Source organism: Micromys minutus (assembly GCF_963924665.1).
Source record: "Micromys minutus genome assembly, chromosome: 14".
NCBI lineage: Eukaryota > Metazoa > Chordata > Mammalia > Rodentia > Muridae > Micromys > Micromys minutus.
In genome coordinates this window covers 24,733,229-24,755,105 of record NC_137983.1, presented here as the reverse complement: position 1 = coordinate 24,755,105, position 21,877 = coordinate 24,733,229, and the positions used below count along the sequence as shown (strand labels likewise).

The 21,877-nt window shown below is 40.1% G+C and overlaps 1 protein-coding gene across 1 annotated transcript; it reads right to left on the bottom strand.

Annotated features, from left to right (window-relative positions):
- Positions 1-1,818: 1,818 nt before the first annotated feature.
- Positions 1,819-20,825, bottom strand: CFAP96 (cilia and flagella associated protein 96; the record flags this gene model as incomplete). Its single annotated transcript, XM_080928505.1, has 7 exons — positions 1,819-1,885; positions 4,220-4,389; positions 9,280-9,459; positions 14,966-15,041; positions 15,140-15,277; positions 17,639-17,858; positions 20,726-20,825. The coding sequence occupies 7 exons, from the start codon at positions 20,823-20,825 to the stop codon at positions 1,819-1,821; spliced, it is 951 nt and encodes a 316-aa protein (XP_080784631.1).
- Positions 20,826-21,877: the final 1,052 nt, after the last annotated feature.

Here is a 21,877-nt window from a genome sequence, read left to right as displayed (position 1 = left end):
TAACTTATAACAAGTTACTTGGTGTATAATGATTTTTTAAAAGACCTTTCAAGCATAAGTTACAGCTTAGGAAATGCTTTTAATTCAGTCTTCATGAGAATTTGCTCTGGTAAATGGTATAGATAAGAAAAACCTCAAAAGGTTAATTTGTTCCAATCTATTTAGCTAGCACCGGTGATTTATACACACACATGTACACAGCTAACATGAGCGGTGACATTTACACATAAAAAGATCAAGTAGTACCTATCTATAAAAACAGCAACCTTGGTATTATTTTTTTAAAAAATCAAAAAACCAAAAAACTATACTGTACTAGGGCTAGACTTTCCAGCTGCTTTTTAGAATGTCTTGCTCCTAGTGTGTCTCTTTGTAAAACTTAGTCTTTGAAAATTTCATACAGTATATTTTTACCATAATTTTTCCCAGTTCCCCAAGTCCTCCCAGACCCTACCCACCTAATTTCGTGTTCTCTCACATAAATAAATAAATAAAACGAACAAACAAAAACACAAAACCAAAGAGCCACTAAAATCATGGAGTCCAGTCTGTGTTGGCCAACTGCTCCTGAGCTTGCAACCTGCCCTGTAATGTGGTTGATATGCCAAGCTTCATACCATTGAAGAAAACTGGCAATCCCTCAAATCCCTCAGCCAACAGCTGTTATGGGTGCGTAGGTCCTTGCCTGAGGAGAGACTATGCTGGGATTTTTGTGCCTTGAGCTTGTGCAGGTCTTGTGAGTTCATGCACGCACCTGTCCGGTTGTGTCTGGAAGACACTTTACCCTCGGAGTCACCCACCACCTCCGGGCATTACAATCTCCCTGCCTTCTCTTCGAATAGATCCATGAATCTTTGGAGGAGTGTGATAGAGACACCCCAGTGAGGGCTGAGCACGCCCAAGTCTCTGTTTCTGCACACTGTCCGGGTGTGGGTCTCTGTGCTGATACCCACCTACTGCGAGAAAAGGCTTCCCTGACGAGGTGTGCTCATCCTCTGTCAGATGCATTATTAGTAAAGGACTGTTTTCCTCTTCTCTTATTCCTGCCTTCCCAAGGTGGATTTCGTCTCAGAGACATATGGATTTGCCCTGCTGAAGGCAACATGAAGTCAGAAAATGGGCGTCCTCCCCCGAAATCCCAAGCTTAGTTGTTATGCCAGATGGTGAATCCAAGTTTATGAGACTAATACAAAAGGAAATATGCTAGGTTCTTTTACTCTCCCAACATCCCTCCTGTGGGCTCCACAGAGGTCATTACTTTCAGTGAGAGGATAGATTAACTTAAGAAACATGCTGGCAAGCTGCCTAAAAAGTTTATCTCAGTCCGCACTCACTGATGTGGGTAAGAAAACTACCCAACTCATACCTACATCCTAGCTGAACAGAATGTGCAGTCTTAAGATGTCAAGAGATAAGACATCAGTCAGCAGTCTGTGGCCTCTGACTCGGTCCTATTTGAGTGATGTGTGTCCAAGAATGCATAATTAAGCCAGTGAAGCTGGTTTTTTTTCCCCCTCCGGGAAACTACATGATGCTGTGTGTCTTCTTTCTTTAGAAAAGTTTTATCCCTCATGCAAAGTTTTATCCTCATGGATCACACTTCAAGATTTGACTAACTTTTCTGAAGTTTACATTCTATCTATATGTAGATCTAAAAATATAGGTCAGCAGGCCCAGATTAAGTCATTAGCTAACATTATTTATTAAACAACATCAAAATCAGGACGGACATTGGAATTGAGCCTCATGTTTAAATTTCCTTTAACTGCTACAGCACCACTTGTTCCAGAACGTTGTGTGTTTACTCTCTGAGAAGACTTAGAAAACCAGCTGCTTCCCCAGTGTGGCTGAGGTGGCATTCTTGTAGTTCTTCACGTTTAGTGCCCTAAAATTAGAAAAGAAATCGTGTCATCCTACAAGTCTAGATCCTACCTTCACATTCTTTAAATATTCACATTAAAAAGCCACACTAACATTTTTATAACATAAAATCCTATAGCAACTGTCTGTGGTGCTCATAAACTGGGGACCTGACACACTTCAGATTACTGAGCTCTTTGGAAGCCCGGCCAATAAGCAAAGTAGTCTCACTGACTTTAAAAAAAAAAAAAAACTGAATTAAAAACATATATACTTAGAAAATCTAAGAAGCAGAAAAAATATGAAATGCATTTCACTACTAGTATCCACAAGTTTATTAGCTTTCAAATTAGTATAGAATGATTTGAAACTAGATTTGGGGTGATTACAATCAGGTAAAGAGAGACACCAAGTTTGAAGCTACTAACATATAATAAACTTCTGGATTCTCTGAAGATCAGTCAGTTGCTGCTTCTCTGCTCTGCACAGAGAACTCTCTCAGGGTTGGCTACTGTTTGAGAGAAGAGACCACAGAAAACTTAACGCCACAAAATGTCCCTTCTAATTGGAGGTAGGTGTGATGGAAAAAAATCCAGTTTCGTTATCTGTTCTATGGCGTTGGCAGAGAACTGACAGGTGGCTTGCCAGAGGCTAAAGCTAAAGCATATAGAATAAGGTGCCATGTCTCCTGTTTCCACACAGAGCATCGTTCCTAAGCACAGCAGCTTCAATAACAAATTTGCCCTAATATGCAGTATTGAGCCACCTGGCTGTGTTTGGAAAAGTTGCTTAGAGAAATGGCTCGGCTTTAATTTGTTCCTTCAGAATATTTTAATTTTGTTAACACAAAATCTATTTCACTTTACAAAACTGTACAGTACTTTGAAGAATAGACAGCTGTATGTGTGTGTATGTGTGTGTGTGTGTGTGTGTGTGTGTCAGCTACACTGTCATCATCAATTATCAATAAAGTATGTCTCCAAAACCTGTTTATCTGAGCCTACATGAAAAATCAATATGAACCAAGGCCTTGGAATTAGCCCCACACTGCATCGAATGCAGACCTTTTGTCTTGATTGCCTTGTAAGCTGGAGACTTTGTCTAGAGAGCACAGTTTCACTTCTATTCACCATCTGGTACTTTTATAGCTACTGAAATCAAGCATTTGTAAAAATGATTACTTAACACAAAACCTGCATTACTACATTCTAGGTGACTGCAACATTGCTCCATTTTAAAGATGAATTCATGGGAAAGACATTAATTGCAATATTTCTAATGAAGTTCAAAATAAATGTACATGTAGTAATCACAGGACTAAAAGCAATAGGAAAACACAGCCTTCTTAGTTAACACTTTTGATGTCTACAGTCAAGAAGTAACTACAAGCTTAACATCTTGTCTAACAATATAAGAATCATACAGCTACATGAGCAAGAATACCTATAATGTAAGGTCTAATATACAATCAGCTATATAGGGAGCTTCAGTAGAAGCTGTGCCTAGGGAGATCAGCCAAGACTATAGAAAAAGCCAGTAGGAAGCAGGTGGGAAGCAGAACCATCTTGTTAGCAATGTAGCAGACAGACTAAATAACAGTTGATATGATGTGAATTTCATGTGACTGAAGCAAAGAATGCATTTAAATAAAGAAGGCACACATAGCAGGTTACGGCCATGCAAACTTCAGTTCTTGCTAAATACTGTAAACTAGATAGCATTTGATAATATACACATATCTTATATACTCAAAGCATATTCATATTTTTATTATCTAGAACATATCTTAATTTTACAGGTGGATATTTCAATGTTGGGACAGAATTTTCAAGGGTCATTAGGATTCCACACAATTGTTGAGTAATAGTTAGCGTTGCTGTGTACATAATATCCAAGGAGTCTCAAGAGATTCATAATGAATTCTTTCCATAACAGAGGCAGCAATATGCAATATGCTGATATTGCCTTGTTTTTAAGGTTTTATGTGCATGAGTCTCTTGCCTGCATGTATGTCTATGAACTATGTGGTACCTGCAGAGGCCAGAAGAGGGCTTCAGATCTCCTGGATCTGGAGTTACAGATGGTTGTGAGCCATCTGGGAATCTGATCCAGGGTCTCTAGAAGAGCAGCCAGTGCTCTTAAGCACTGTGCTATCTCTCCAGCCCCTCTGCTCAGATCTTCAATTTTAAAAACTATGCATAATGGAGCTAGAGAGAACCAATGATTTAGAGAACTTGTTGGTTTTGCAAAGGGCCCAGCAGAGCCCCCACACAGGCAGCTCACAACCATCTGTACTGGTTAGGGATCAAAAAGATAGAAATAATCTCTCTTGGTTATGAAGTGAATAACGTAAGCCTACCTTTTGACATTCAGTACCATTATACTTTCATTGGGTCTGCTTTTTGGTCCATTTGGTGGGTGGAAAATCTTTTCACCTTTCGTAGGAATTTCCTTTCCCACTTTAACTACATAAGGGTCAGCCGAGTGTGCTGGGTAAGGCTCAAATGTCCCTGCTTTCATTCCACCAGCCTAAAATTAAAAGCAAGAAAATTCAATACAAGTCTGTAAAATGCCTCTACAAAATTACCATTGGGAAGAAGTTCATTTATACTTTTCTAATTGATAGAGTTGGTTTTACATTTAAAGAGAGTTAACCATTCTGCACAGCAAAGGGTCTCTCTGTTGTCAATTATTGTGATTCTAGTAGTTTTCTATAAAAATGACAAATGTTTGCAGAAGATAATGTTCTATACTGTTACCAAGCATTGATGTTTATTGCAACTTTAATCAAGTTATCAACTAGTGATTTAGTTAGCCTATTGATGAAGAAATGAGACAAACATAAGCTATATTTCTCTATGGAAGGGAATAATTGGCATTAATAATAACCCCCACCCAAAGAAATACCATGGCCACAGATGGTGTAAGGAAAATGTGGTCTCCTCTAGAATATACTTAGTGTCTGGTAAGAGAAGTTCATGCAGATATGCTCTACCTGTGTGATACAGAACTGAAATTACTTGGACATGTTAAACTGACTTGACAGGGTGTTTATCTTTATGTTATACAGTCATTAAAATAATCTTATGTGGTGATATATGGCTGTAATTTCAGCCAAGAGCCGAGGAGTAAAGAAAGATCTTCCTTTTTAAGCCTGCCTAGGCTTCTACAAATTAGACTTTGTGTGTGCTGGTGGGTAATGGGGGAGGAGTATGGAAGAAGATAGAGCTATAGATGAATGGATATAGCTCCAAATCATTTGCCTATGGAGGGTGAAGTCCTGGCTTTGATCCACAGTAATGTAATGAGAAGAAGGAAAGAAGAAAGCAAGCAACCCAATTCATTCTGTGAAATTATAATCCATCTAATTAAGAAGCCTTTTGCTTGCAATATCTAAAGCCAAATATATGTAGATTAAAACTAGACAGTAATTTATATAGATATACTTTTTCTCAAAGTATTATATGTATATTTTTTATTAAGCAGAATAGCTTTCAGTTTTCAAAGTCCTTGCCTCATAGCTATCACAGAATGTTCCAGCACCTTTAGGCAACATCTTATGGAAGAACTAATAGTAGAATGTACTGTTAGCTGAAACACAAATATCCAAGAAATCTGAAATGGGTCATGATAAAATGCATTCTACGAAGGAGATACTGTGCTGGCTATCTTTGATGTCAATTTGACACAAGGTAGGGTCATCTGGGAAGAAATAATCTTAATCAAGAAAATGCCTCATAAGAATGGCCCATAAGGAAGCCTGGACATTCTCTTGATCAATAACGCATATGGGAAGGCCCAGCCTTTTGTAAGAGGAACCATCCCTGGGCCCCTGGTCTGAGTGTGTATAAGTGGACTGAGCAGATCAGCGAGCAACTATCCTTCATAACTTCTACTCCAATCCCCGCCCTCAGGCCCTCAGGCCTCATGGCCCGACTTCCCTCAGCATGGATCTGTAGACTGATATAAGCCTTCTTTTCCCAAGTTGCTTTGATCATGATGTGTCATCATAGCAATAATAATCCTAAGTAAGACAGAAATTGGTACCAGGGTCGTGAGGTATTGTTGTGACAGACCTGACCTTGTTTGGGGGGAAGGAATATGAAAGAGATTTTGGAAGTTTGAAAATCCCTTAAAGACTTTGGCAGGGCCATTGGCCATTTTGAACTAGGAACCACTAAAGTGATATGTCAGGGTTGATCTTGTGCACGATGTATTCAGATGCTGAGTTCTGTGCCCCAAAATCAGGTTGTGGTCTGAACATGCCATTGTATTAACCAACTTGGTGCAAAGAATGGTCCTCATTAATCTCTGATTGAATAATAAAAGGGTCGATAGCATCAGGGAGTGACTGCACAAGCCTTTCATCCCAGCACTCTGGAGGCAGAGGCAAACAGAGCTCTGTGGATTTGAGGCTGGCATGCTCTACAGAGCTGGTTGCAGGACAAATTAGACTGTTACCAAGAAAAACCCTGTCTGGGAAAAAAATGAGAGGAAAGGGAGGAGAGAGAGAGAAAGAGAGAGAGAGAGAGAGAGAGAGAGAGAGAGAGAGGGAGGGAGGGAGGGAGGGAGGGAGGGAGGGAGGGAGGGAGGGAGAGAGAGAGAGAGGGAGGGAGGGAGGGAGGGAGAGAGAGAGAGAGAGAAGGAGAGAGAGAGAGAGAAGGAGAGAGAGAGAGAGAAGGAGAGAGAAGAGAGAGAGGAGGAGGAGGAGAGAGAAGGAGAGAGAGAGAGAAGGAGAGAGAAAGAGAGAGAGAGAGAGAGAGAAGGAGAGAGAGAGAGAAGGAGAGAGAGAGAGAGAGAGAGAGAGAGAGAGAGATCCTTAATTCCAGTTCCAGCTAGTTCTTCAGCCCCAGATGACCAGAACCACAGATTCTTAATTCAGAATCCCACGCTCCTGCCTAAGTCCCTGCCCTGACTTTCTGATGTGGTGGACCACCTGACCTGAGATAACCTTTCCTCCCACATGCATTTGCTCTTGGTGTTTTATCACAGGGGTGGAAACCTTAACTAAGACAGATACTCTTGTGACTTTTCATGTCTTCCACATTTGGAACACAGTAAAAAATCTAAACATTTACTTTTCTAACAAAGTATCGCAGAGGTTTTTGTGAGCACATAGGTGTGTGTGTGTGGGGGGGGTGATGCATGCATTTGAACTTGCAGTTTTGTACACACTAGCATGCAGAGACCAGATGAGGGCATTGGGTGTCTTTGTCTATAATTATCTGAATTATTACCTTGAGACGGGTTCTCTCACTAAGCTGGAAGCTCACTGTTTCTCCTCGGCTGTCTGAGTGACAGCAAGCTCTCAGCATCTGCCTGTCTCCGTGCCTCAGGCCTGGGGTTTTTACATGAGTTCTAGGGAGTCAAAGTCAGATCCTCGTGCATTCAGAGAAGTGTTCTTACCCACTGAGTCATTGGGAGATTTAAAATAATTCTGGATTTCTACAGAATAAATATTAGTCGATATAGCTTTAAAGAGAAGCAGGAAAAAGACTAGACTACCTAGCATTAACTATAAAAGCAACTAGAAATGATACAGAAAAAACAGGCAGATAAGGCCAGTCAGCTGAAATATAAATTGAGAAACACGTTCTCAAAGGTGAGAGTGGATTATACAAAGATAGCCCTTTAGGGCTAGAGAGATGGCTCGGTGGTTAGGGACACTGGTGGTTAGGGACACTGGTGCTGGGACAGGACCTAGGTCCTGTCCCAGCACCCACACTGGTGACTCACAACTCTCTGGAACTCTGTGTCCAGGGACTCCACACCCTAGTGCCCTCCACCTGCATGTACATGTATCATGCATACGTAGATACAACAGACTAGAGACACTATGTTAGTACAAAGGACAGAAATACACAAATTCTCAGTATATAAAAACATCTTCCCGATGTGAACGGCGTCTGCATCCTAGTAAAGTCTACAGCAAGACGAGAAGGAGCTGCAGAAACAGAAAGGCCAAGGTTCAAGTAATGTTCATAAACGGTCAAAGCACGTTTGCTTTTATTCTCTCCACTTAGAAGCTTCTAAAAGAAGCACCAGGAGACAATTATTTTCATTTGTTTCAAAACTTGGATTATGGCTTCAGAACCTCATTGGAAATTCAAACATAGCTGAAGCAAACTGCAATTGTTTCACTGTAACACCTTTCCTATTCTAGCCATGCTTCGTGTCTGTGTGCATGCACATCATGCATGAGTGCATGCACACACACACACATACACACACATGTACACACATACACACACATACATGCACACACACATACACACATGCACACACATGCACACACACATACATACACACATATACACACATACATACACACACATACACATATACACACACATACACACACACATACACACATACATACACACATACACACATACATACACACACACACATACACATATACACACACACATACACACACATACATACACACACACATTCATACATACACACACATACACACACATACATACACACACATTCATACATACACACACATACACACACACATACACACACATACATACACACACATATATACGCACACATACACATATACACACACATACACACACATACACACACATACATACACACATACACACACATACATACATACACATACACACATACACATATACACACACACATACACACACACATACACACACACATTCATACATACATACACACACACATTCACACACACACATACACACACATACACATACACACATACATACACACATACACACATACACACACGTATACACACATACATACACACACACACACACACTCACACAAGGTATACATGCATGCATTCACGTGTACAGCTCTGCTTATCAGTGTATGGACATGTGGAGGTTAGACATTGATATTAGGTGTCCTCTCCTTCCACATGCCACCTTATGTTTTTGAGACAGGGCTCTCTCTAAATCTGGAGCTCATTCTTGGCTACACGGTGGGGCTTGGGGGGCAGCAGCCCCTTCTGATCAGCCTGCCTCCTCCCTCTACCCTACACCCATCACCAAAGGTACAGGAGCATCCTCCCAGGCCGGCTTTGCCTGACTGCTGGGGATCCAACCTCAGGTCATAACATCTCCTCAGACTCCTTTGTGGCTTCCTGTGATCTCACTCACATCTTCATACAAACAAAGGCTTACATGGGCACCTCAATAATTTGACAGCAAAACACAGGTTATCTGCACCCCCAGCACCCCCTGTTTCCCTCCCTCATTTTCTCTAGCCTTGCTATATAGCCTAGGCCAGACTTGAACCCCAAAATCCTCCTGCCTCCGCTACAGAAGGATAGGGATTACAGACATGGGTTCCCTCACACTCTGCTTGAGATTTTGTTTCTTTAAAAGGCTCCATTGCTTCTCATTCCAAAAGTTTTACCTTTTTACCAGGAGAGGAGGGCTTAAAGGGCTTTAAAGCAAATTCCTTCTTTTCTTCTCTCTTAATTGGAGGTAAAGGATGCTCTAAAAAATAAGGGTTAGCATCAAAATAGTCCTTTGGGTGAAGATGTAACTTGAAAGGTGACCCTTTGACTAATCGATGGTGGTCTTCACTTTCTTTCTGTGAATTAAAGAGTTTGAAAGTCTGAAAGTTAGACACAATTCAAGACCAAAATCACCTTTTAAATTAATTGTACATGTGCAGATTCTAAAACACATGCCACTGGGTGTACTGTTAAAACACTCCCTATGTTCAACTTTTATAGTTAAAAAAAGGAGGAGGAGGAGGATAAAGGAAGAAAAGAAGGAAGAAAGGAAGAAGAAACGAAGGAGGCTGAGAAGGCAGGCAGGGAATGAGGGATGGAGGGAAGGGGGAGAGAAAGGGAGGGGAGGGGAGAGAAGGGAGGAAGAAGAAAACATGTCTGCTGATGAATAAGCTCAGTTCCCATTTTGGACAAAATTTACAATCTATCACCTGAACAAGTCCTCACTACAGTCCTGTTGTCCTGGAAAGGGAAAGGCTTGGTCTCTAAGTCAAACCCCAGCTCCTTCCTACTTTTGAGCATTTTTCAAGAATTAAAGGAAACTGCTGACCTTTGGTGTCACATCTTTAATGTAAATAAGAATACTCTTTCCCCTTAATGTTGTTAAAGATTTCATGAGATTATGCAGAGAAAGCATTTGACATATGATTGGCCCTTAGTAAATATCAGTTTTTAGTTCTAAGCACAAGAAAACAGTTGGTGTTTACATTATAACATTTTTATATTATAGTATATAATATAAATATATAAATATATAATATAGATATATTTTTTTAATTTTTCCAAGAAGTCAAACATTTATTTTGAAAACAGAAGATGTGCATATGACAGAAATAAAACAGGCAGACCTTAGCTCAGTATAATAACTAAGCTCACCTGCATTCATTGTACCCAACTCTTTTTTTTCTTTTGGTTTTTTTACAACTTTATTTGAAAAAACAAAGATAAATGTACAGATTTTAAGCATTTTTGCATAAAAGTATACAATACATTTTTGTCAGTACTTGGTTTTTTTTTTAAAGGTTTGATAGTGTGATTAAGGTCTTACTAGTTACAATGAGCATAAAGTACATGTAAAACAAGATGTAACCTGGAAATAGTCAAAGTTTTCTTGGTGTGTAAAGATTTTTTTTTACAATGAGCAAACAGTACATGTAATACAGGGTGTAACCTAGAATTTGTCAATGTGTTCTTGGTGGGTAAGGATTGAGCAAATATAGATATATTATATATATAGCATAGCTACCTAATTCTCAAGCAAAACAAAAGTTTTTTTCAGTCTTATATTACAATCCTTTCTTTGTGGAAAAACTAAAATGGCTAGCTCTTGATAAAATAGCAAAAAAATGTAAAAGAACAGAATTAGAAAGATAAAATATTAATTTTTTTCATTTTTACACACATGAAATTTGGTGTTTCATCATTTAACAAAGTGAATGGGAACAATTTAAATGAGATGAAAGTGCTCAAGAGAAGGCATTAGTAGGCTGTGTTGGCTGGATTTATCTCCACTTTACACAAGCTAGGCTCATTTGGAAAGAAATGCTCTCATTATGTCCCCATAGTCACGTATAGTAGCATACAGACAGACACATCAACTGATGGAAACAAACTGAAGATTCAGACATAAGTTCACACACCTATCAACATTAGATTGTTGACAAAGAAGCCAAAAGTACACAATGAAGAAAAGACAACATCTCAACAAATGTCTGTGTGTAGAAGAATAGATCATATTTACCACCCTATACAAAATCCAACCCCAAGTGGATCAAAGACCTCAATATAAAACTAGATACATTGAGTCTGATAAAAGAGAAAGACAGGATAGACTCAAATACCTTGGCACAGAAAAAGACATTCTGGACAGAACATTGACAGCACAGCCACCACCAAGAACAGCAATCAATAAATAAGACCCCATGATGCTGAAGTCTTTCTGTACAACAGTGGACATAGTCATGGGGCAAAGAAGCAGACTACAGAATGGGAAAAGATCTTTGCCAGTTATAAATCTATTAAGGAATTAGTATGTAAAGATATATAAGGAGTACAAAACCTGAACATCAAGAAAACAAATAAGCCAATTGAAAAATTGGGAATAGACCTAAGCAGAGAGTTCTCAAAGACAAATGCCTGGAGAACTTAAATGTTTAACATCCTGAGTCTCCAGGGAAACACAAGTTTCATTTTACGCTAGTCAGAATGGCCAAGATCAACAAAACAAATGACATCTCATGCTGGTGAGGACATGGAGTAGAGGGAGCACTCGCCTATCCTGAGAGGCATGTAAGGTATGGGGATCAGTGTGGCCATTCCCCAGGAAGCTGGAACTTGATCTACCTCAAGACCCAGCTATACCACTCTTGGACATATACCCAAAAGATGCTACCTCCTACCCAAGGACACTTGCTCAGCCATGCTCTATTCACAATAGCCAGAAACTGGAAACACCCATGATGTCTATCAACTGATGAGTGGACAATGAGAAAGTGGTCCGTTTATACAGTGGAACTTGCAGATAAATGGATAGAACCAGAACAAAAATATCATCCCTAGAGAGCTAACCCCAAAAGACGTGTGTGTGTGTGTGTGTGTGTGTGTGTGTGTGTAGCATATATGTATATGCTACAATCTGAATAACCACAGAGATTAGGTGCCTAGTAAGGAACCAGAAGGAAGGAGAGGAGCTCTCAAGGAAGAGGGAATAGAATATATTGTTATGGAGAGCTGAGGGGTGAATTAGAGTAGAAGGATTAAGTAGGAAAGGACATAGTAATGAGGGATAAAGAAGGATAAGGGGAGAAACAACTAACACCATAGGTCATTTGAAAAGCCATATAGAAGCCTACTATTATAGATGCTTCCTAAAATTCATACATACATCAAAGAAATCTAAATGGAGTCAACAAATAACCTGGGAGACAAAGCCCCAACTAGACATCTTATGCTACCAAAATCTCCAGTGCCAAAAATAAAGATCTTGTTGAGACGTTGGCCAAAGGAGTCCTATGAAAAACCCCAAACAATACAGGCTATTGCTAGGGCTAAATATGTTACTCTCCATGACATGATGGTAAGGCCCTATTGTTGAAGACAATACTTACCTATGTCATCAAAAACTGAGATGTCAAGCTGGTGTCTGACTACAAGCTTTACCCAGCTGATGTTCATGGTACTGGAAGATACTCTGCATGCTATGGGAGAAGAATCAATAGCTCTTCATCCTAAGTCTTCATCAATATCTCCCCCACTACATACCCTGTGACCTACAACAGCAATCTGCCTCCAAAATATAGGGAAGCAATAGTGACACAAATGTCTTGGGAGTAATCAACCACTTGCTGATTGGATTTAAGGAGCACTTGATGAAACGGAATTCATACCTGACACAGCCAAGGTGACCAAGAATCTAGATAGGTCTTTCACTAATAGTATTAATTCTGCAAAAGGAATATAGCAATAAAATGTCTCTTAATGACATATTGCTATACCCATAGATCAGTGCCTTGTTTAGCCCTCATCAGAGAAGTTTCTTCCTGTAATATAGAATTAAAACATATCCACAAGTGAACAGTGTGCGAAGAGTGAGAGACTTTTGTACTCAATCCAGAACGAATGTTTCACCAAAGCCCTCCCTCCCATCAAGTTTCAGGGATCTATGCAGGAAAGGAGGTAAAAAGACTGTAAGAGCCATAGATGACAGATGACTCCAAGGCAACAGAGTCTCCCAGACACAACAGGACTGATACTCAAGAACTCAGATACTGTGATGGTCTGCGTAAGTCCTGCATAAGTTCAATACCAGATGGGGGTTCCATCAGTGGGCAGAGAAGTGGACAGGGCCTCCCACCGATAACCTAGAACCTATAAGCATTTGATGTCTGCTGCCAAAGATAAAGCCAGTTTTCTCCAGTGGGGTCTCACTGGGTTTATTAACCACACTCCAGGGCAGGTCCCACGCCTAGGAGTTGCCCACCAACACAAAATGAGCTCAGTGATTTTTTATTTTTTTTGTAGTCTTCTTATCTCATTTTGCTTTGTTTAGGTACTTTTTGTCGTATTGGTCTTTTGCTTGATTGATTTCCATTTTTTGTCGGTTTGTGAGGTGTGTGTAAGGTATGTGGTGTGTGTGTGTGTGTGTGTTAGATTTTTTTGAGTGTGTTTTTTTGTTTTGTTTTGTTTTGTTTTGTTTTATGTTTGTTTTAAAGCAATGGTTTCTCAACCTTTCTAATTCTGTGACCCTTTAATATAGTTCTTTATGTTGTGGACACTCCCAACTGCAAAATTATTTTGTTGCTACTTCATAACTGTGATTTTGCTATAGTTATGAATTGTAATATCTGATATGCAGGGTATCTGTCATATGACCTTAAGGAGGCTTGAACCACAGTTTGAGAGCCACTGTTTTAAAGAGAGAGAACATAAAGTTGGGTGGGTAGAAAGGTAAGGGTGATTGTGGAGGAATTTCAAAGAGGAAAGCATGATCAAAATATCTTACGTGGAAAGAAAAAAAAAAGAAAGGTTTTCTTCAATTACAAACAAAAGACTCCCAGTAGGCAAGTCCGTAGTACACTGTATCGATTGGCGACTGATATGGGGACTCATGAATGCTGTCACCCTGGCCGCTGTCACCCTGGCTGCTGCTCCTGGGTACTCTAAGAAAACAAGCTGAGCAAACCAATAAGCAGCATCATTGCTTCAGTTCCCACTTCCAGGTTCTTGTCCCACTGGAATTCCTGCCCTGATGTCCCTTAGTGCTGGTGTGTGAACTACGAGTTGTAAGTTTAAATAGGGGCTTCGTTCCCACTCTGCTATTTTACCATGGCAACGGAAACACTAAGCCACAGGCGCATGCTGTACTGTTGCTCTCTGGGGTCTCACTCCCCTTGGAGGCTTCTTCTCCTGCTTTGTATCCTGTTTCCCTTAGAACTTGAGAGACCTAGCCTTTCACTTTTCACACTGGAGCAGTGTGGACTTTTAACTATTATGAGTATCCTTTGGACGTTGTTTCTTAAATTTTAACTTTCATGGGAATCAATTCAGGTTATAAGCTACGAAGCTCTTCCCTCAAAGACTTCCGATTACACTGACCTGCTGTGTGGCCTTTGCATCAGAAATGCTACCACTCATCTAAAGCCTGCTACTAAAATGCAATTTTAAAAGATTATGTGCATGGGTGTGCTGCCTTCCTCGTGTGTCTGCTAACCACCTGCATGCCTGTTGCCAACACAGGCCAGAAGAGGGCACTGGATCCTTGAAACCAGAGCTACGGGTGGTTGTGAACTGCCGTGTAGGAGCTGGTACTCAAAGCTGGGTCCTTTGGAAGAGCAGCCAGTGCTCTTAACCACTGAGCTGTCCTTCCAGCCCCACATACAGGTATCTTAAGACTCCCATGTTTACTAGACCATGGCCATGTTTCATCAGACACCAACTGGTCTACTAAGAGCTGGCCTTGGATACTGCTAATCAACACACAGATGCCGCGGTCATCCAAAGAGACAGGACAAAACAAAATCTTATTGTGAGTTAATTTCCAAAGTTGAACAAATGATGGTTTAAACACTGAAGACATGACTTTACCTTATAGCTCTGTTTTGCTGCATCATATAGGTCAGACGAGTGAGAGAGCTGCCTGCCTATGGTGACATTGGCATAACTAAAAAAGGAAGAAGAAGAAAGAGGTGACAGTGAATGAGAGCTCAGATGGTTTGTAATTTCAGAACAAATTATATAACGGTACTAGAAATACCTTACCCATATCCAGTTCCTTTTTTTCCTGGGTTGGTATATAAATTCTTCCCTGGTGGACGATACTTGTCCCTGGGTTTTATCTGAGCGCTGAAGGATGGGACAGGGCCACCAATTGTCCCATAATAGCTTCCTAATCCACTTCTTCAATGCCATTTGGAGTTTTTTTTAAAGGAAGATATTAAAAATGTCAAATTCCATGTTATATAGTTCACTACAAGTTTATTTTAAAGGATTGGAAAAAGTAGGAACCTTGTAAGATTTACTGAACTAAGCATGTGCTTCCTCCTGTGGATTCAAGAGGGCCTTCAATCAACTAGAAATCAGTTGGTTATCCCTATGGATTCACATCACTGTTGTACCTCTGGGCACGGCTTGCCACACTGCGGCATGAGTCTGTTGATGACTCTTGGACCACAGCAGGCTACATACTAGTTACAATGAGCATAAAGTACATGTAAAACAAGATGTCACCTGGAAATAGTCAGGTTTCTTTGGTACTGTGAGAGCTATTCATTGGAAAAGAAGATTCCTGGTCAGTAGCACGTTAATTTCTCCATCTTTTATGATATATATATTCCCTATGTAGGGTTACTACAACTACACTCATATATATGTGTACATGTGTATATATGTGTGTATATATTATATATTTCATATAATATATAGAATATATATGATATTTAATATTTCTCTAAGAAGGTATAAGTTGTCAAATAAAAAGCTTAGTGTAAGATATAGGATACCTCCCCTCAACTTTTTAGTCAAACAATGCAGGCTATTGGCATTACTCTTGGATATCCACTAGAACATGATAGTTTAGGCCCTAGTGGTGAATGTATATGAATCATAAAAGATGGAGAAATTAACATGCTACTGGCCAGTAATCTTTCTTACCAATGATTACCTCTCACAGTACCAAAGGTGCTTCGTAGCCTGCTGTGGTCCAAGAGTCATCAACAGACTCGTCCATCTATGAACTGCAGTAATGAGCCATGTGGCAAGCCATGCCCAGAGGCACAACAGTGACATAAATCTACAGGAGTAACCAACTGATATCCAGTTGATTCAAGGCCCTCTCACTCCACATGAGGAAACATGCTGGTAGAGTAAATCTAGCCAAGAACCCATAGCTGAGTAGGAATCTCACAGTTCCTAGAGGTGAACCTGCCACGAGTATTCTGCTAAATATATGTAGGATCAAACTGCTCTCTACATTCCTACCTCTAGACCCACAGGTTAATGCAGCTCTCAGACATCAACAGAGGTATTTCTTCCTGCCATAGACAGTGATTAACTCAGAATCTCACAACTGGCCACCGTGCAGAGAATAAGTATCGGTGGAGTGCTCACCCACACATGGGACATTTGTAGCACCCCCTCACCACAGGGTTCAAGGACCACTTCAGAACAGAAGATGAAAAGACTGTAAGGGGAAGACCAGAGCAAAAAGCATTTCTGGACATGACAGGCCCACTGTACTCCTGAACTCAAAAGTATTTGTGACCTTCACAAGATCAAGCCAATGACATAGCACAGAAGAGGATGGAGCTGATGAGCTCCCCCTAACTTAGAAGCTATGGGTAGGTAATGCCTTTTGGGAAAGGAGAGTTGGTTTTCTTTAAGGGTGTGGCCACTAGTGGGTTCACCGGGCTGCAGTGGATGGCTCTACACTCCTTGGGTTCAGTTTGTGCTGTTCATTTAGGAAAAGGGAAGATAAGGTTGGGGTAAGGCAGTGGAGAAACGGAAGAGAGAAGGGGAAGAACACATATGATTAAAATATATTGTATGAATTTCTTAAAGGATTAGTGAAATATTCCATTTATAAAAGAGTATCTGTTAGATGGAAGTCTGAACTACAGAATAGTTTCACAAATTTCAAGTAAATAAGTAGGAAGTTAGACTTTTATCAGTTCTTATCTACCCTAAATCCTAAATTGAGAAAAATCAAAACTTATCAAGTGTGGATGAAAATTATATTTTAAATCTTTGCTATGTCATATCCTAGAGTCTTGTGGTTTAATGGAAACGGAAAAAAAAGAATTTTCATATTGACAGCTGCCATAATCCAGTTACTAATAAATCCCATGACTGTTATCATAACAGTCATTTTAAAATAATGTAACAGTGATAAAGCATTATTTGTCTAAAAAGGGTTTCTCTTCATTTCACACTCTTATTTATATTTTTTATAAGCAGAAAAAATACACAAAAGCATACACATGGCATTTCCCAGACATTTTCCCCATTATTACTTTTGCAAATTTTTTAAGGTTACTTCCTTACTTAGTTTTTATTATATAAAACAACAGAGACCAGTAACCCAGATAGTGAAAAAATTATGATCGAGATCTATTTAAATTTACCTGTCAGTTTGTATCACCCAAAATAACTGTCTCCACCCAAGACATAGTTAACACACTTCCTGTTTCCTACAGGGAAACACCTACTTTGAGTTAGAGAAACTTGAAGCAGGTTGATAAGACGTTTCCCCAAAATACTTACGGCTTTTTCTCTCCGCTACTAGGGATGAAGGCTTTGCCTAGATTCTTTTTGGCTTCTGCCATCATATACTGTCTCCTCACTTGATTCATATTCACATAGCCTTCCCCTTCAAAAATCCTTGTAAACTGGGGATCAAAGTATCCTGCCTGGAGACTGGACATTTCTTTGGTTCCCCCGGGAAGCATCTGTCTATTTTTGCTTGCAGCCTCATTAAAGGGTCCTTCAAAGACAAAGAGCATTATAATCTTGACTTCAATCCTAATGAAAGGGAATTAAAAGCAAAAGCGATGAGCCAGTTAAGTGTTCGCACTGTTAAGACACTAAAAACTAGCACAGTGGGCAACAGTGATAGTAAAATCCAAGAGGCTTTCTTGAAAACATTTGAACATTTATTTGGGCTGAAGTGGGTTTTTGTCGTCGTTTTTAAGCTTTTTTTTTTTGTTGTTGTTGGTGATGGTGGGTTTTGTTGTTGTTTTTTTTTTTTTTTTTTTTTTTTTTTTTTTTGTTCTGTTTTGTTTCTGAGACAGGGTTTCTCTGTGTAGCCTCAGAGCTCCCAGAACTCATGCTGTAGACCAGACTGGCCTTGAACTCACAGACCTGTCTGCCTCTGCTTCTGGAAGAAGCTAGGATTAAAGGAATAGGCCATCACAGGGGACTGGGGTGAAGTAGTAAACACTGAACCTCAGAGCAGAAAGAGACCTTAAAAGACCATCTAGCCTAGTGGTCCCCCGTGGTCAGTAGGGGACAGTGCTTTTGTGTGATGAAGGGAGTTCCTCGCTCACAGGAAAGTAATCCTCTCCTCTGTGTATCAAGCAGCCTCAGGTGGTGGCAAACGCCTCTAATCCCAGCCCTCTGGAGTTCTAGCCAGTGTTCGAGACTATTCTAGTCAACAGTGGGTTCCAGAACAGCCAGGGCTACAGAGAATCCCTGTCTCTGCTTAGGAGCCCACATTCCCTCAAAGCCCAGAATGTCCCCAGCACTTGCTTTCTTAATAAACACGTGAAAAAGGCCAACATCTGCCTGTCAGATGGTAAACTTTCAACTGTCATATTTGCACAATAAAATAGCATAGTCCAGGAATTCGTTTAAAGGCTGCTTTTTCGGGAATATGTAGATTTTCATAATTGGAATCTTGAAGGCCTTAACTTCCACATGGCAAAGAATTTTTTTAAAGAGTACACCTGTAGCTACTGAAATGTGAAATTGATTTTGGTAAGTTAAATTTTTGTTTGTTTTTAGTAGGTTGATTTTTGGTCTCTGTTTTGCAATTTTGTCTATTTGTTTGTTTGAAACAGGGTCTCACTCTGTATCCTTGGCTAGCCTGGAATTTTCAACCGTTAAATAGACTGGCTTTGAAATCATAGTGATACGCCTGTCTCGTGTTAACATAATTGTTTTAAAGAGGGTTGTACATATCACCTGACATTCCACCATGTAAACATCTCAATGAGTCTTTTTTGCTGTCTCTGATTCTCATTTTCCTGTCACAGGTAATGATAGAAAAAGCCCAGAGACTTTTTCATTGTTAACGCTTAGCATGATACATATATGATTCTATACCTTGTCTTTCTAATCACTTGCTTTGGACATGTTTCTATATCAGTTAATTTTTTGATATACAAAACCTTAATCAAGACTCTGAACGTATTTCTTTTTCTTCAGACTGGTTGTCCTACAATCCAGGCCTCCAACCCCCCAAGTACTAGGATTACTTTAATGGACCGTGACACTCGGCTAATTTAGATTTTTTTTTTATTATGGATTTTCTTTAAAAAGAAATCTTTCAGATGTTCAATTAGCATTTTGTTTTTCAGACAAGTGATAATGGCTACCCTTTGTGGATTTAACACTTTTTGTAGACTAGGCTCCCTAGAGAGATGGCTCAGAGGGTAACAACACTCATTCTAGCTGAGGACCTGAATTCAGTTCCCAGAACCTCTATCCCCTTAAGACCTTCATGGACCCCAAGTACACATTTGGCACACAGACATACATGCAGGCAAACACACATTAAATAAACAAATAAAAGATTAAGTAGCTAAACAGACAGTGTTCTAGAATTAAGTTACCACGAAAGGAAATAAAATTACCTATGAAGAATAAACAAAGTTGGGGCCAGAGAGGTGGCTCAAGCATTTATTTGTTCCCTCACAGCCACATGGTAGCTAACCATCATCTGTAACTCCAGTTCCAGGAGATCCAACACCTTCTGGCCTCTGCAGGCACAGTGCACATATATGGTATAATGACACACATGCGTGCAATCTACACATACACATTAAATAAAAATAAACAAATCTAAAAATACTTTAAATAAATGAAGGTAAAGAAGCCCTATAAAAAGAGCTTCCCACTCATAAAATTAAGTTCTTCCCAACTCTGCTGCAATATCACAAGTTGTCACAACGTCACGATATCAACATTAGAACTCAATACTCTAAAATATGTACCATTAAAAATAAATATCGTCAGGCATGGTTAGGGCACACCTTTGATCTCAGCACTCTGGAGGCAGAGGCAGGTGTAGCTCTGTTAGTTCAAGGCCAGCCTGATCTACATAGCAATTCTAGGACAGCCAGAGATATCTAATAGAGAGAACCTGTCGTTTGTGTGTGTGTGTGTGTGTGTGTGTGTGTGTGTGTGTGTGGTGTGTGTGTGTGTGTGTGTGTGTGTGATGGCTTGAAAATGGCTGGCCTAGAGAGTGGCACCAATAGGAGGTGTGGCCTTGCTGAAGTAGGTGTGGTGTAGTTAGAGTGGGTGTGCCATCATGGGTGTGGGCTTTAAGATTCTCACTCTAGCTGCCTAGAAATCAGTCTTCTGTTTGCCCTTGTAACAAGATGCAGAACTCTCAGCTCCTCCTGCACCATGCCTGCCTCGATACTGCCAAGTTCCTACCTTGATGATAACGGACTGAACCTCTGAACCTGTGAGCCAGCCCCAATTAAATCTTGACCTTATAAGAGTTGCCTTGGTCATGGTGTCTGTTCACAGCAGTAAAACCCTAACTAAGACAATATGTATATAATTAAAATTTTTGTAGTGGAAATACATGTTATTCAAGTATTTTAAAATGCCAAAGATACTCACGATTAAATGGTGACACATATTTGTCGCCCACAGTGATGTACTCCATCTCACTGAAGAGGCCAATCCTCTCCATATCCGTTTTCCCGCCTTCTGTCGGCATGATTGAGTCTTGGGGTTGTACCTTCACAAAGGTTCTTAGCTCTTCTTTTTCAGCAAAATCCTACTTTACACTGAAAACTACGGGAATTATTCTAAATGAAAAGAATGATTATTAAATGTCAAACCCAGTTATTTTTAAGTCTCTGGATTGATTTGTTCATTTCTTTTATGTACCATCCCCCCCTTAATCCCTCTCAACTCGGCTTGTTCATAGCCTTTGTGAGACCAAACCAGGAACAATATATTTTTCAGGTTAAAGTTTCTGCTTCCAATTAAGACAATTAAGAATAAGTTCCTATTTGTAATTAAGGATGGATCTGTTACTTAGATATGATGTAAACTGCCAAATGTCTTTCAACCTACATTAAACTGGCTACCCAATTCACATGATGTAACCTACTTCCTTCCCTTTCATTTTTTTGTTTTGTTTTTATTTTTACAATGTAAATTAGCCAGCTCTCTCAGTCCCTAGAACACTTTATCCCTCCTATAAAAAGGACCCCATGAGGGCGCCAGCAAGGGGTGCTCTCTGAATTAAAAACAGCCAATAGGCTAGTATGAACGGGGCACAACCCCAAATACAGGTTGCTTTAACTGGACAATCATGGATTTGTTCTCTTCTCCTTGAGACTCTCAGGTTTAACACCGTCCGAAGCTTCATTAATGGTCATCTAACATTCGTGGTGTAGGCATTCTTTATTTTCCGACTCCACAGCTGGGAACCACGGCATGAGCTTGAGTCCTCTTCACCACGTTCTTAAGGCAAAGCTGCCCAGACTGGAATGGAACTCCTGCAACCAAGGGAACCTCTGGCCTAGCCCCCAGAGGCTAGAACGACAAAGCCCCTTGAGTTATTTACCAGTGCAGCGCCAGCGCTTGCACAGCCAGTGCCTTCAACTTTGTCCTGACCTTAAACTCTTAAGTAAAACTCACAAAGCATTCATTCACACATTTAAGAAATGCTTTGCAACCCTCTCCTTCCGGTCAGGTAGAAGTACGAAAACAGACGTTAATAGACTTAAATCTTGGTTTATAGTCAAGTAGATATGAAAA